Source organism: Bombina bombina, chromosome 7, assembly GCF_027579735.1.
Source record: "Bombina bombina isolate aBomBom1 chromosome 7, aBomBom1.pri, whole genome shotgun sequence".
NCBI lineage: Eukaryota > Metazoa > Chordata > Amphibia > Anura > Bombinatoridae > Bombina > Bombina bombina.
The window spans coordinates 93,965,653-93,983,756 of record NC_069505.1 but is presented as its reverse complement, the minus strand read 5'-3'; the positions used below and the strand labels follow the sequence as shown (position 1 = coordinate 93,983,756).

Below are 18,104 nucleotides of genomic sequence, written 5' to 3'. Positions count from 1 at the left end.
GTAAGACAGGTTAGGTTTTATTTTACAGGTAAATTTGTATTTATTTTAGCTAAGTAGTTAGTAAATAGTTAATAACTATTAGTTAACTATTCTACCTAGTTAAAATAAATACAAACTTACCTGTAAAATAAAAATAAAACCTAAGCTAGATACAATGTAACTATTAGTTATATTGTAGCTAGCTTAGGGTTTATTTTACAGGTAAGTATTTAGTTTTAAATAGGAATTATTCAGTTGTTAATAGTAGGTTTTATTTAGATTTATTTTAATTCTATTTAAGTTAGTGGGTGTTAGGGTTAGACTTAGGTTTAGGGGTTAATAACTTTAGTATAGTGGCGACGACATTGGGGGCGGCAGATTAGGGGTTAATAAATGTAGGTAGGTGGCGGCGATGTTAGGGGCGGAAGATTAGGGGTTTATAAGTGTAAGATTAGGGGTGTTTAGACTTGGGGTTCATGTTAGGGTGTTAGGTGTAAACATATAATGTGTTTCGGAGCTTTACACTGGTTTATTGCAGGTGTTAGGCTTTTTTTCAGCCTGCTCTCCCCATTGATGTCTATGGGAAAATCGTGCACGAGCACGTACAACCAGCTCACCGCCAGGTTAAGCAGCGCTGGTATTGGAGTGCGGTATAGAGCACAATTTTTCTCTACGCTCACTTCTTGCCTGATAACGCCGGGTTTAGGAAAACCTTTAATACCAGCGCTGTAGGTAAGTGAGCGGTGACAATAACGTGCAAGTTAGTACCGCACCCCTCTTACCATAAAACTCGTAATCTAGCCGAATGTTTGCTTTGGGGTGACCACAACTCAAAAATGCGCATAGGACACACACACACACCAGAAAGAAGGTACCCTGCACCTTTACCATATTTATTTGTTCAATACTGATACTTCCCTTAAAGGGACATGAATCACATTTTTTTTCATGATTCAGATAAAGAAGACAATTTTAATTAGTGCAAATAGAAACATTCTATATGATTTTGACTAGTTAAAGGGACATTAAACACTAAATAAGTGCTAGATAGAATGATGCATTCAAATAAAAGATTAGTCTGAGAATAACATGTAGATGTCTTTTTTTTAAGTTTCATTAGGTGACAAAATAGGTGCCATGTTGTAACTTAGGTTACCTTCTCTGATGTGGCCAATTAGGGACAGTTATAAATAGGTCACTAGAGTGTGCAGCCAATGGCTGTGTGGAATATATCAGTGTTCTGCACTTTCATTTCTAACAGGAACTGAAATACTCAGAATTTCAGAGTGGAATTACAGGAAAAGGGGACAAAATAAATAATTACATTTTATTGTAGAGTTTTTTTATATAAACGATTTATCATTTTATATTTTTTTTTCTCAAAGTGTTTAATGTGATGGTAAACTATCGCAAACTCCAACATGCGATCGTATAGCTAACCAAAATTTAAATGCACTTTCATTCATCAAATCTCCAAAAACCATCACAATTTGTAAATATACTAAAACACACTATTTGTAAAACTCACTAACACACCCCTTGTTAGCTACACGCATGCGCTACATGTTAGATCTCAGACTGATCATCTGAAAATATGTATTAAGAATGTAAGGCATGCGCAAAGCGAATTGTGAAGAACGATATGTCCATATAATGACGTAGAGAGTGAGTGGTTCCGCTCTCTACTACGGCTCATTCACAGATCAGGAAGCAATCCCGGGGATGGATCAAGGAGCGATAACGCTCAGTAAGTAAAAAAAATTTTTTTTAAACTTTGAGTTTAAAATAAATAAAAAACTAGCGATTTAGATGATAGAGACTTGAGTAATTAGATTTTACCTTCAAATTGCACTCAATTTACCATCACTTTAATGTCCCTTAAAAGCAAAATATAATTGTTTGAATAACCAGTTTTATATGTTTCTACAAATAAGGCATTATTGCCAGCTCTTGAGTGAAACTATATTTGAAGGGAGAAAATTGGATAATTTATTACCATTTATTTATTTTTATGGGTATGGCATTACATGCAGCGCCCTGTTATATAAATGTATTAATCATCAGAAATGCTTACCACATTTAAAGAACACAGCTATTAAATGATAAACAATCTTATTAGATTATAACTTCTGAATCAATTCTCTATAACAGAGTGCAAAAAGGGCAGAAAAAGCTACATTGCTGTCAAGCTGGTGTTAACCACATTTATAATTACTCTATTGTATTTAACTCCATTAGTGATGTATAAGTGGAAAAATTCAAAGGTAGATTTTTGTAAAAAATGTATATTTCAAAAAAAGCGGATATAATAATTGGTTTTATTAAAAGTCCAAATAATTTAAAAATGTTGGTTTAAGATTCATTATTGGTTGAAGAAGAACTGTAAGATTAATCTATCATTTTCTGTTCTGGACATATCATTATTAGTAAAAGGGGAGGATCAAGGTAACTTAAAGGGATATGAAACCATTTTTTTTATGATTCATATAGAGAATACAATTTTCCAATTTATTTTTATCTAATTTGTTTCATACTCTTTGTATTCTTTGTTGAAAAGAATACCTAGGTAGGCTCAGAAATTGCCGATTGGTGGCTGCACATATATGCCTTTTGTCATTGACTTTTAGCCAGCTGCCAGTAGTGCATTACTGCTGCTTCAACAAAGGATAACAAGAGAATGAAGCAAATTAAACAATAGAAGTACACACAAGTCAAAATGTAACTTTCATGATTCAGATAGAGTATACAATTTTAAACAACTTTCAAATTTACTTCCATTAACAAAATGTGCAAAGTCTTTCCATATTTACACTTTTTGAGTGACCAGCTCCTACGGAGCATGTTATTATTATTATTATTATTATTATTATTATCGGTTATTTGTAGAGCGCCAACTGATTCCACAGCGCTATAAACAAAGGGGGAGTACAACAAAACAATTATAGGGATCAAATGGGTAGAGGGTAGAGCATGTGCAAGAATATACGTATATGCATTTGTGATTGGCTGATAGCTGTCACATGACACAGGGGGAGTGGAAATAGACATCATTTTGCTGTTTGTCAGGAAAAAATCTACTTCTTATTTGAAGTTCAGACTAAATGCAATTGCATTGTCTTGTTATCATGCATTTGATGATTATTTACTTTAATGGAAAATATAATTCCAATATAAATAGGAAGGAAGGGAAGTTTGGATTTATTGCTTGCTTTTAAAGAAGAGTAAAGAGTAATAATTATGAGATAAATGGTTGTTTTTTAATGTATAAAGAAAGTAGGATATGGAAATGTATAATGAACTATAGAGTATATCAAAAGAAGATAGAAATGTATGAAATAGCCTACTCTGTAATTATATGTATTAACTAATTGGAATGGAATAAATAAATAAAATATTATATGTATTAATTAACTAGAATGGAATAAATACATAAAATATTATATGTATTAATTAATTGGAATGGAATAAATAAATAAAATATTATATGTATTAATTGGAATGGAATAAATAAATAAAATATTATATGCATTAATTGGAATGGAATAAATAAATAAAATATTATATGTATTAATTAATTGGAATGGAATAAATAAATAAAATATTATATGTATTAATTAATTGGAATGGAATAAATACATAAAATATTATATGTATTAATTAATTGGAATGGAATAAATAAATAAAATATTATATGTATTAATTAATTGGAATGGAATAAATAAATAAAATTGTTTCAGTAAACTATTAGCGGTTTGCCATCACAATCAGGGCTGGACTGGGAAATCTTCGAAGATCGGCCCCAGCCACCACCATCCGCCCTGCCCTCACCCCCAACCTTTCTTAGGGCCATTTTTCCTCCGGAACAGGCCCCCACACCATCATTAAAGGACCAGTCAACACAGTAGATTTGCATAATCAACAAATGCAAGATAACAAGACAATGCAATAGCACTTAGTCTGAACTTCAAATGAGTAGTAGATTTTATGTCTGACAATTTTAAAAGTTATGTCTTTTTCCACTCCCCCTGTACCATGTGACAGCCATCAGCTATTCACAAATGCATACACACTTATTCTTGCACATGCTCAGTAGGAGCTGGTAACTAAAAAAGTTTAAATACTTATTCAGATTAAAAATAATACAATCAAATTAAATATTTCGATCATTTACCTTTAGGGAGCATAGAGAAGATATACCATCAAGATCTGAAAGGCCGCATCGAGCCAACCATAGCACCTGCAGCTGTGACAGCGATGTACCAAGATCTCTGGAATCAGCAAATAAAAATAAAGCATTTGGGAATCTTTCATAAGACCAATTTCTACTTCAACCTTAAATTTACCTTTATTTTGTCATTTGAAACAGCTGTTTTTGCCTGTTGTATCCCCACTTATACTGCATATTTCAGCGTTAAGTACTGGCTATGTAAACATGAAGCTGCCAAATAAATTACCCTCCCAGGGGTTGGTTAGAGAGATTTTTAAAAGTGAATTTTCAATTACTCTCTTAAAGGGCTGGTGATCACAAACTCGCCACCACGAAGAGAAATCAAACAAAATCTTTGGGATTTTGTTTTAGACCTAATCTTGTAATATAGGAATCTCTCCTTCACATACAGAACCCTACATAGTGAGATAAATATATCCCAAGGTAAAATTTGTTTTTCTAAAGTTTTTTGAGTGACCTCTCCGTACTGACGAGACGTCTTAGAGCATCTCTCTATCAGGCCCTAGGTACTGACTACTGTGTACCTACCCACATCACGTAGTTGGGCAATACTCCAGATGGCGCAGAAACATGTGTATGCTTGCTCATGTGAGCATCATTTAGTATTTTTTAGTAAAAGTTTGAATTGAAGCCTACATTTAAATGACTGAATGCTGTTGTGTGTTGTTGGAGCATGCATTGAGATGCACATTAAACTTTTGGTGCCTTTTTTGAGTTTTGCATTTTATTGTCTTGACCTTTTGTCCGCATTGTCTTTGAACCTGTGCTGCCTGCCCTGTTGCCTGTCTGCCTTGCAATATGAGGGTTTGGACCTTGCAAAAGGCTTCCAATTTACCAGAATATTACAAAAAAACTGAGACAGAATAGAAGCCAAAGTTCTTCAGAGCTATCCAAGCAGATGTCACTCTTAGGTAAGCTGGTTAAAAATAGAGACAATGCTCTCAGGACTGGCTTCTGAGAGCATTGACTCTCTATTTTTAACGAGCTTACGCTAACTGCATGAGTGCGATTTATGTATGTGGTTTAATTAATCTGATAGTGATTGCAACAATCAGGAGACTTTTGACTTTCTGCTTAAAGGGACAGTCTAGTCCAAAACAAACTTTCATTATTCAGATAGGGCATGTCATTTTAAACAATTTTCAAATTTACTTCTATCACCAATTTTGCTTTGTTCTCTTGGTATTCTTAGTTGAAAGCTAAATCTAGGATGTTCATATGCTAATTTCTAAGTCCTTGAAGGCCGCCTCCTAGCTCAGGGCATTTTGACAGTTTTTCACCACTAGTGGGAGTTAGTTCATGTGTTTCATATAGATAACACTGTGCTCACGCACGTGGAGTTCCTAGGAGCCTGCACTGATTGGCTACAATGCAAGTCTGTCAAAAGAACTGAAATAAGGGGGGCAGTTTTCAGAGGCTTAGGTACAAGATAATCAAAGCGGTAAAAAGTGTATTAATATAACTATGTTGGTTATGCAAAACTAGGGGATGGGTTATAAAGGGATTATCTATCTTTTAAAACAATAAATATTCTGGTGTAGACTGTCCCTTTAAGACATATGATATTTTCTCTAGTTAAGGGCAAGATAAATCTTAATTCAACTCCTGCTATAGAAGGAGTATAGTTGAGGATACACCGTAGGGATGATTGGGTGACTGTGTACCTTTAGGTTTGATCTATACGCTCTAATTTTTGGAGTAATGTGAAATGTATCTATGTAACTATTCCGTTGTAGTGTTATCTTCCTAGCCTTCTTAGATTCCCTAAATACGTTGTAAATGATATAACTGGAATCTAGGCACGCCTTCATCATTATACACTCAATGAACACATTCAGTAAACCTATGCTATATGACACTAATATAAGCATGAGGCCATTATTTTGAATCTAACATATGGTATATGGCTGGGGTTTATGCTTATGACAATTGATACTTATCCCAGTATCTGACTCTGACTACAGTCATAATTTATCTTTAACCCTATATATGCTGTATTAAGCTAGTGTGTTTTTTATTACAATCTACCTTACTTAATCAGATATTATCACACATCACCTCATTTATTGTGTGGTTGAGTTCAAGTGCTTTCAATATTTATGTGTCTTAATTCTGTTTAATAAAGTGAGATGATAAATTATTACATTCAATTCACCTTGTTTTAATACACTCTCATGTTCATATATCTGAGCTATAATTCAAATTAAGGGTCTAGCACTCTTTTTCTTGTTGCTTGCTCTTGCAACTCATATTGTAGTGTAAATTGGTTCTTCCTTGTTTCTATAGTTCTGATTTTATAAAGAAATCATCAATTACAACACTTTTTAAATGGACATTTCTCAGTCATATTGCAGGTTAATTTAAGATTTCATCAAGATACTTTTTCTTTTCACTAATCTGAAGCATCAGTTGGACTGAAGAAACACAACCAGCCTTTAAACCCCCAATTTTCCTTTTATGATTCAGATGCACCATCCATTTTTTTTTTTAAATGTTCCATTTTACTTCTATTATCTAATTTGCTTAATTTTCCTGGTATCCTTTGTTGAACAGCATACAGAGGTAGGCTCAGGAGCAGCAATGCACCACAGGGAGCTAGCTGCTGATTGGCTGCTGCACATATATGCCTCTTGTCACTGGCTCACCTGAAGTAACCAGCTAGCTCCCAGTAGTGCATTGCTGCTCCTTCAACAAAGGATTCCAAGAGAAATGGAAAGTTGTTTAAAAACATCATTTATGTAATAACTTACCTGATAAATTAATTTCTTTCATATTACAAGTAGCTCCTTTACTATTATTTTGCCATTTGAAATAGCCAATTTAGCCTGTGGTATCCCCACCTATAATGAAAGTTTCTTTCATGTAATTGGCAAGAGTCCATGAGCTTGTGACATATGGGATATACATTCCTACTAGGAGGGGAAAAGTTTCCCAAACCTCAAAATGCCTATAAATACACCCCTCACCACACCCACAACTCAGTTTAATGAATAGTCAAGTAGTGAGGAGATAAAATAAGGAGTAAAAAAGCATACAAAAAGAGGAACTGGAAATATAATTGTGCTTTTATACAAAAATCATAACCACCATAAAAAGGGTGGGCCTCATGGACTCTTGCCAATATGAAAGAAATGAATTTATCAGGTAAGTTCCTACATAAATTATGTTTTCTTTCATGTAAATGGCAAGAGCCCATGAGCTAGTGACGTATGGGATAGAAATACCCAAGATGTGGAAGACCACAGCCTCTTTTAGGCTTGCTGTATTGATTCTCTGTTAAAGTAACATTGTCTAAGTATAATAGCTAACCAAGCTATTTTCTAAATTATTTGCTTTGCAAGGGTTGCATTTTTATTTTAAAAAAAGGAAATAACTAAATAACTTTATTTCTAGCATTCCATTTTTTTTTATTTTTTTTTCTGTCTGTGTGGGTAATTAGGGGTGGGATTATTTTCACCTGTTTGGGCCTTGGAAGCCTATAAATTTAGCACATTTACTCTGTGAGCTTGCTCTTTTAGGCTTGCTGTATTGATTCTCTGTTAAAGTAACATTGTCTAAGTATTATAGCTAACCAAGCTATTTTCTAAATTATTTGCTTTGCAAGGGTTGCATTTTTATTTTAAAAAAAGGAAATAACTAAACTTTATTTCTAGCATTCCATTTTTTATTTTTTTTGTTTTTCTGTCTGTGTGGGTAATTAGGGGTGGGATTATTTTCACCTGTTTGGGCCTTGGAAGCCTATAAATTTAGCACATTTACTCTGTGAGCTTGCTCTTTTAGGCTTGCTGTATTGATTCTCTGTTAAAGTAACATTGTCTAAGTATAATAGCTAACCAAGCTATTTTCTAAATTATTTGCTTTGCAAGGGTTGCATTTTTATTTTAAAAAAAGGAAATAACTAAATAACTTTATTTCTAGCATTCCATTTTTTTTTATTTTTTTTTCTGTCTGTGTGGGTAATTAGGGGTGGGATTATTTTCACCTGTTTGGGCCTTGGAAGCCTATAAATTTAGCACATTTACTCTGTGAGCTTGCTCTTTTAGGCTTGCTGTATTGATTCTCTGTTAAAGTAACATTGTCTAAGTATTATAGCTAACCAAGCTATTTTCTAAATTATTTGCTTTGCAAGGGTTGCATTTTTATTTTAAAAAAAGGAAATAACTAAATAACTTTATTTCTAGCATTCCATTTTTTATTTTTTTTGTTTTTCTGTCTGTGTGGGTAATTAGGGGTGGGATTATTTTCACCTGTTTGGGCCTTGGAAGCCTATAAATTTAGCACATTTACTCTGTGAGCTTGCTCTTTTAGGCTTGCTGTATTGATTCTCTGTTAAAGTAACATTGTCTGTTTAAGTATAATAGTTAGCTAACCAAGGTAGTTAGGCAATCAAGGTTTTGGGGTAACCAAGGGGAAATATATTTATTTTATACTTTTAAGTTAAACCTTTTATTAAGAATGTGTGAGAATCTCATTCAGTGTACAGCTTGCCACATGTTTGCATCACTGGAGCAGCCGCTTCTGGGATTATATGTTTGTGGCAAGTGCGAGCATATTGTCTCTTTAGAAACTCGTATTGGGGATCTGGAGGAACGAATTGCAACACTACATGAAATTCAGACACTTGAAAGGGAAATGGATAGGACTGAGCTGGTTGTTAATGGTTCCAGCAGTGGGAATGGGGAGGATTCAGATGAGGAGACTCCAGGATGTAGCTGGGTCACAGTTAGAGGGCGAAGTAAGCGGAAGAGACAGGCCAGTTCTGGGCTGGTACACCCCAATAGATTTGCAAGATTAAGTGAAGATGTTGGGGATATCAGTTCAGGGGTGGCAGTGTCAGAGAGGGCCGTGTTGCCTAGTATAGTGAACAGTCCTTTAGCTGTGGAAGAGGAGCATACTATGGTGGGCAGTCCTTCAGTCATGGAAGAGGGGCATACAAGTCAGGGCCAGAGGCAGATGTTGGTGGTAGGAGACTCTATTATAAGGAAGGTTGATAGGGTAATTTGTCATCCAGACCCTTTACATAGAACAGTTTGCTGTCTTCCAGGGGCTCGTGTTAGGCATATTGTGGAGCGTATTGATAGATTGTTAGAGGGATGCGGGTCTGATCCTGCAGTCATGGTGCATATTGGTACTAATGAAGAAATCAGTGGGAGATGGAGAGTCCTAAAAAATGACTTCAGGGAGTTAGGTAGCAAGCTTAAAGCAAGGACATCCAAAGTAATATTTTCTGAGATATTACCAGTGCCGTGTGTTAACTCAGTAAGGCAGAAGGAGCTAAGGTCTGTTAATTCATGGCTAAAAACATGGTGTAAAAATGAGGGGTTTGACTTTTTAGAACACTGGGCTGATTTTTCACTAGGGTACAAATTGTACAGTAAGGATGGATTGCACCTGAATGACATGGGTGCAGGTGTGTTGGGGGAAAGGATGGTAGCACGTTTAGAGAACTTTTTAAACTAGGCAAAGGGGGGGAGGGTCAATTTGAACAAAATAGAACAGAGAGATCAGTGTCTGAATATGTCACTCCATTAATATCTCAAGGAAGGGATGACTTAAGAAATGTCACATTAGAAAGTATAGAGGAAAGTACACCAAGTAGCAGCAGAAAGCACATGAAAATTAAATGTATGACAACAAATGCAAGAAGCATGACAGGTAAAATGGGGGAGCTGACGCTCTTAGTTGCAGAAGAGGACTATGATGTTATCAGTATAACTGAAACTTGGTGGGATGATTCACATGACTGGGCAGTTAACTTAGAGGGGTATACATTATTTAGGAGGGACAGGAATAATAAAAGGGGTGGAGGAATCTGCATGTATATTAAACCTGACCTTAAACCTACAATAAGGGAAGATATTTATGATACAAGTGACAATGTAGAGACCCTGTGGGTTGAAATAAAGAGTGGGGGGAAAAATCCTAAAAAAATATTACTAGGAACATGCTACAAGCCTCCCAACATTAGTGACCCAGAGGAAACTCAACTACTTATCCAAATATGTAAGGCTGCTAATAACAGTGCTGTAATTATGGGAGATTTTAACTACCCTGATATAAACTGGGCCAATGAAACTAGTAATTCAGCTAAGGGGGATAGATTTTTAAATGTTCTCAGGGATAACTTCTTGTCACAATTAATAGAGGAGCCAACTAGGAGTAAAGCTATATTGGATTTAGTGCTATCAAACAATACAGATAGAATATCAAACATAGAAGTTAAAGAACATTTGGGTAACAGTGATCATAACATGGTCACATTTGAAATCTCTTTTCATATGCAGTGTTTTAAAGGCTTAACTAAGACTTTTAATTTCAAGAAAGCAAAATTCAACGATTTAAGGGAATCATTAAATAATATAAATTGGGACAATGTATTTTCTAATAAAAATACAGAGGATAAATGGATAATATTTAAAAATTTGTTAAATAAATATACATATCAATACATACCATATGGTTATAAAAATAAAAATAAAAAAAATAAGCCGTTATGGCTAAATAAAAATGTGTTAAAAGAAATTAGGAAAAAACGTAGGGCATTTAAATTATTAAAAGAAAATAGCACAGACTCAGCATACAATATTTATAAGGAATGTAACAAAGCATGCAAAAAAGCAATCAAATTAGCCAAAATTGAAAATGAAAAATTAATTGCCAAGGATTCTAAGTCTAACCCTAAAAGGTTCTTTAAGTACATAAATAGCAAAAAATCTAAGACGGATAATATAGGTACATTAAAATGTGTGGGGGGTAGCATGATAAATAATGACAGGGAAAAGGCTGAGGTACTAAACCAGTTTTTTTCTTCAGTATACACAAGAGAGGAACCATTGAATGATACTTTGGAACAGAATAGAACATGCCAGTCCATACCACTAACTGGGTTTTGTTTAGAGGATATCAGGAAAAAACTAAAAAATATTAAGGTAAATAAAACTCCAGGCCCAGATGGAATACACCCAAGGGTGTTAAGTGAACTTAGCACTGTTATAGACAAACCTTTACTCTTAATTTTTCAAGACTCATTATCCTCAGGCATGGTACCCCAGGATTGGCGTAAAGCTGATGTGGTGCCACTCTTCAAAAAGGGAAGCAGGGATGATCCAGGAAGCTATAGACCAGTTAGTCTGACATCAATAGTGGGGAAGATATTTGAAGGGATTATAAGGGATTATATTGATGAGCATATTCGTGTAAACAAGATTATGAGTTCTAATCAGCATGGCTTTAGGAGAAATAGATCATGTCAAACTAATCTAATTAGATTCTACGAGGAAGTAAGTAAAAATATAGATAAAGGGGAATCAGTTGATGTGATATACTTAGATTTTGCAAAGGCATTCGATACAGTGCCACATGAGAGATTAATGCACAAAATTAAGGGACTGGGAATAGCTGAAAATGTTAGCTCATGGATAAATAACTGGATAAAAGATAGGGAGCAACGAGTAGCAGTAAATGGATCATACTCAGATTGGACAAAGGTAATCAGTGGCGTCCCCCAGGGATCAGTACTGGGCCCTGTTCTTTTTAATATTTTTATAAATGACTTGGAGCAAGGATTAAATAGCGACATCTCTATTTTTGCAGATGATACTAAGTTAAGTAAGGTCATTAGGTCAGAGCAGGATGAACTCTCTTTGCAAAGGGATTTGCGAAAATTAGAACTATGGGCAAGTGAATGGAAAATGAGATTTAATACGGAAAAATGTAAGGTTCTACATTTTGGAAGTAAAAATAAGCAGGCTATGTATTTTTTAAATGGGACAAGACTTAGCCAAACACAGGAGGAAAGGGATTTGGGAGTAGTAATAGATAACAAGCTAAAAATGAGTGCACAATGCAGGGCAGCGGCTTCAAAGGCTAATAAGATACTAGCGTGTATTAAAAGAGGCATTGATTCAAGGGAGGAAACCATAATTCTGTCATTATATAAAGCCCTGGTAAGACCTCACCTTGAGTTTGGAGTGCAGTTCTGGGGACCGATTGCTAAAAAAGATATTGCAGAACTAGAAAAAGTTCAGAGAAGGGCCACAAAGCTAATAAGGGGATTGGAGAAATTAACCTATGAGGAGAGGCTAGCCAAACTGGGTCTGTTCTCTTTAGAAAAAAGGCGCTTGAGAGGTGACATGATTACTTTATATAAATATATTCAAGGCCCATATACAGAGATGGCAGAAGCTCTTTTTATTCCAAGAAAATTGGTTCTGACAAGAGGTCATAATTTAAGGTTGGAGGAAAGGAGATTTAATCTCCTGCAACGGAAACGTTTTTTCACTGTAAGAGCAATAAAATTGTGGAACTCATTACCAAAGGAGGTAGTGAATGCCAATACCATAGATACATTTAAAAATAGTCTGGATAAATTTCTGTATATAAACAAAATTCATGGATATGATTGCTAGTATTAAATGGGTCACATTTTAATGGGGTTATTTAAGCTTAACTGGAGCTTTTTGTAAGTATTTTAGATTTGTATAGGTTGAACTCGATGGACTTCAGTCTTTTTTCAACCTTATCTACTATGTTACTATGTTACTATGTTACCACAGAAGAGTCACTAGAGAGGGAGGGATAAAATAAAAACAGCTATTTCCGCTGAAAAAAATTAAATCCACACAAAAAAATAAGTCTTTCTCATAAATTTCAAGAAAAAAACTTAAATCATAAACAGAAGAATCAAATTGAGACAGCTGCCTGAAGAACTTTTCTACCAAAGACTGCTTCAGAAGAAGCAAATACATCAAAATGGTAAAATTTAGTAAATATATGCAAAGAAGACCAAGTTGCTGCTTTGCAAATCTGATCAACCGAAGCTTCATTCTTAAAAGCCCAAGAAGTGGTGACTGATCTAGTAGAATGAGCTGTAATTCTCTGAGACAGAGACTGCCCCGCTTCCAAATAAGCCTTCTGAATCAAAAGCTTTAACCAAGATGTCAAAGAATTGGCAGAGGCTTTCTGACCTTTCCTAGGACCAGAAAAAACAACAAATAGACTAGAAGTCTTCCGGAAATCTTTAGTAGCTTCAACATAATATTTCAAGGCTCTTGCAACATCCAAAGAATGTTAAGATCTTTCAAGTGTATTCTTAGGATTAGGACACAAGAAAGGAACAACAATTTCCCTACTAATGTTGTTAGAATTGAATTCTGCCCAAGAAAGTATTCAAGATACTTCTTTCATCACTAAAGGACTGCAAGTCCCACCCTGATGATTGACATATGCCACAGTTGTGATAATGTTTGTCTGAAAACAAATGAATGATTCTCTCTTTAGTAGTGGCCAAGCCTGAAGAGCCCTGAAAATAGCACAGAGATCTAAAATATTTATTGGTAACCTTGCCTCTTGAGGATTCCAAACCCCTTGTGCTGTCAGAGACCCCCAGACAGCTTCACAACCTGTGAGACTTGCATCTGTTGAATTTACAGTCCAGGAAGGATGAACGAAGGAGGCCCCTTGAACAATAAGATGATGGTTTAACCACCAAGTCAGAGAGAGTTGAGTGTTGGGATTTAAGAATATTAATTGTGATATCTGAGTATCATCCCTGCACCATTGATTCAGCATGTAAAGCTGCAGAGGTCTCATATGAAAACGAGCAAAGGGGATCACGTCCGATGCTGCAGTCATGAGACCTAAAACTTCCATGCACATAGCCACTGAAGGAAATGATTGAAACTGAAGGTTTCAACAAGCTGAAACCAATTTCATTTGTCTCTTGTCTGTTAAGGACAGAGTCATGGACACTGAATCTATCTGGAAACCAAAAAAGGTTACCCTTGTCTGAGGAATCAAGAAACTCTTTGGTTAATTGATCCTCCAACCATGTCTTTGAAGAAACAACACAAGTCGATTCGTGTGAGATTCTGCTAAATTAAAAGATTGAGCCAGTACCAAGATATCGTCCAAATAAGGAAACCCCACAATATCCTGCTCTCTGATTACAGATAGAAGGGCACCTAGAACCTTGGAAAAGATTCTTGGAGCTGTCGTTAGGCGAAATGGAAGAGCGACAAATTGGTAATGCTTGTCTAGAAAAGAGAATCTCAGAAACCAATAGTGGTCTGGATGAATCGGAATGTGAAGAGATGCATCCTTTAAGTCTATTGTGGACATATAATAACCTCGCTGAACAAAAGGCAGAATAGTCCTTATAGTCACCATCTTGAAAGTTGGGACCCTTAAAAAGTGATAAAAAAAATTCAGATCCAGAACTGGTCTGAATACATTTTCCTTCTTCGGGACAATGAATAGATTTGAATAAAAACCCAAACCCTGTTCTAGAAGTGGAACTGGTACAATTACCCCTGAAAGCTACAGATCTGAAACACATTTCAGAAAGGCCTGAGATTTCACAGAATTTGTTGGAATGTGAGAGAGAAAAAACCTTCTCACAGTGGGTCTTATTCTGAAACCTATTTGATACCCTTGAGAGACAATATTCTGAATCCAATGATTCTGAATGAAACCTGCCCAAACGTCTTGAAATAATTTCAATCTGCCCCCCACCAGTAGAACTGGATTAAGGGCTGCACCTTCATGCAGTTTTGGGGGCTGACTTTGGTTTCTTAAAAGGCTTGGATTTATTCCAACTCAAAGATGGCTTCCAATTGGAGCCAGAGTCCTTAGGGGAAGGAGTGGTTTTCTGTTCTCTATTCTGACGAAAGGAACGAAACCGATTAGAAGCTCTAGTTTTACCCTTAGATTTTTTATCCTGGGGCAAAAAAACTCCCTTCCCCCCAGTAATAGTGGAAATAATAGAATCCAACTGAGAACCAAACAAATTATTACCCTGGAATGATAGAGATAGTAACCTAGATTTAGATACCATGTCAGCATTCCATAACTTGAGCCATAAAGCTCTTCTAGCTAAAATAGCGAAAGACATATTTTTAACATCAATCTTAATGATATAAAAAATAGCATCACAGAGAAAATGATTAGCATATTGAAGCAAAGGAAAAATGCTAGACAAATCAGAATATTTTTCCCGTTGTGCTAAGCTATCCAACCAAAAGTTTGATGCAGCCGTAATATCAGCCATAGAAATGGCAGGCCTGAGAATATAGCCAGAATGTAAATAAGCTTTCCTAAGATAAGATTCAATTTTCCTATCTAAAGGATCCTTAAAAGAAGTACTATCTTCCATAGGAATAGCATGAGAAAGGGGCAGACAGCCCCGAAACGTTGCTCTAATAAAGGTGTTTTCCTTACACTGAGAGTGCTACCTTCTTCACCTTTTGTATTGTTCCATAGGAATAGAAGTATGCTTGGCAAGAGTAGAAATAGCCCTATCAACCTTAGGGACTTTTCCCCAAAACTCTAAATTAGCCACTGGCAAAGGGTTCAACCTTTTAAACCTAGAAGAAGGAACAAAAGAAGTACCAGGCTTAGACCATTCCTTAGCAATCACATCAGAAATAGCATCAGGAACAGGAAAACCTCAGGAGTAATCACACAAGGTTTATAAACAGAATTTAAACGTTTACTGGATTTGTTATCAAGAGGACCAGATTCCTCAATTTCCAAAGTAATCAATACTTCTTTCAACAAAGAACGAATATACTCAAATCTTAAAAAGATAAGTTGATTTATCAATGTCAATGTCTGAAGCAGGATCTTCTGAGTCAGAGAGATCCTCATCAGAAGTGGATATATCAGTATGTTGTTGGTCATTACAAAATTCATCAGTAGTATGAGAAGTTTTCAAAGACCTTTTACGTTTATTAGAAGGTGGAATAGCAGACATAGCCTTCTGTATCGTATCAGCAATATAATTTTTCATATCAACAGGGATATCATGTACATTAGATGTTGAAGGAACAATAGATACTGTACTAGTACTAATAGAAACATTTTCTGCATGCAAAAGCTTATCATGACAACTGTTACACACTATAGCCGAAGATATAATCTCAGCTATTTTACAACTAGACATGTGCAATTCGTTTCGGATCGATTCGGAAATTCGGAAAATTTGGCAGATTCGGAGATTCGGATCGATCCGAATTTCCGAATTAAAAAACTGCCGAATTTACCGAATAAATCCGAATTAGTTCGGATTTATTCGGTAAATTCGGATGGCCATGGATTACACTAGTATTGTACAGTATATTAGGTTATATCACTCTGCTATGGGTTACACCTAATATACAGTACATAATACTAGTCTAATACACAGCACACATACCGAAATTCTGAATTTCCGAACCGAATCGAATCCAGCCGAATTTTTTCGAATCCGAAACGAATTCATTCAAAGTTTTCCGAATTCGAATCGATCCGAAACGAAATTCGAAAAACTCTGAATCGATCTGAAACGAATTTTTCGATCATGCACATATCTACGTACAACAGATACACTGTGTTCAGAAAGCAGGGTTCCTACAGCAGCTTCTGAGACAGAATCAGATTGAGACATCTTGTAAAATGTAAAAGAAAAAATAACATTTAAACAAAAAAAACATCTTATTTCCTCATATAGCAGTTTCAGGACTGGGGGAAAAAGCAAATGCTAAAATAGGCAAAAAAGCAAATAGCATAGCCCTCTGAGCATAAAGAAGGCAAGGAGCATATAGGAAGTGGGGTAAAATAAAACCAAAAATTTTTGGTGCAAAGTATGACGCACAATGCAAAAGGAAGTATAATTTTTTTTTGGCGTCAACAAACATCCGGAAATGACACAACTTGCGTCATAACAGACACAACTTTGCACCAAACTACATGGCGTCACCTAAGACGCAGGAAATGACAAACTTGCGTCATCATAGACGCACATTCGCGCCAAAAATGATGCAATAAATAACAGCATTTTGCCCCCTCGCGAGCCTAAATTTGCCTGTGAATTTTAAAGAAACAAGTCAAATTGGAAAAAAGACTAAACCCCAAGTAAGAAAATATTAAAAAAATAACTTCCTAAAACATGATTCCCATACTGAAGCTGCTAGACTGCAAAGGGAAATATAGATAGACCTGACTCATGGCAAATATAAGTAAACACATATAGTTAGAACTTTATATAAATACATAAAGCGCCAACCATAGCTGAGAGTGTCTTAAATTATGATACATACTTACCGAAAGACACCCATCCACATATAGCAGATAGCCAAACCGGTACTGAAAACTATCAGCAGAGGTAATGGTATAAGAGTATATCGTCGATCTGAAAAGGGAGGTAGGAGATGAATCCCTACGACCGATAACAGAGAACCCTTGAAAAGATTTCCCGTGAGAGAAACCATAAAAACAACAGGTGATACTCTCTTCTCATCCCTCTGACAAACACTGTACTCTGAGAGGAATTGGGCTTCAGAATGCTTAGAGGCGCTTATCATAGAAGCAGTGGTGGTTCTAGACAAATTTTACTGGGGGGGCCAAGGTGGGGCCAGTGTTTAATCAGAGGGGCACATTAAAAAAACGAAACAAATTATATCTAAACATTAAATACTTTAATTATGCTTTACATTAAAATCATACAAATGTCTATTTTGTACAGAAACACACACACCTTATACACAGTGTACATGCAGCCTGTGGTTCTGCATAGTCTTTCAGGCTGGGGAGGGCATACAGTACTGTACTACACTCACAGAGCTTGCAGCAGACAAACAAAACCAGCACACTATATTATTTATCTGCCTGATGCTTATGTTTTTTATGGTCATTGTGTAACATAACAATTACTTTCATGCAGATAGATATGATGACTTTAGTTTATAGGCACATACCTATTTCTATAGAGAGTTTTGCAGACATTTATTGTGCCCTGTAATATATAAGGCAACATAATTCTAGGCAACTTATTTTGATGCATTAAATATAAAACTATATCACTATGCATGGGAACTACTGCATGAGTGCTGCAACATTACTATATATAACATTGCTCAGT

General features: G+C 35.6%; 1 protein-coding gene across 1 annotated transcript in view; it reads right to left on the bottom strand.

Moving 5' to 3' along the window:
• LRRC56 (leucine rich repeat containing 56) overlaps positions 1–18,104 on the bottom strand; it is a 93,771-nt gene that overhangs the window by 52,714 nt on the left and 22,953 nt on the right. The window contains exon 4 of the mRNA XM_053689289.1: positions 4,151–4,247. Coding sequence (XP_053545264.1) covers positions 4,151–4,247 — 97 coding nt within the window. The remainder of the gene's footprint in view (positions 1–4,150; positions 4,248–18,104) is intronic.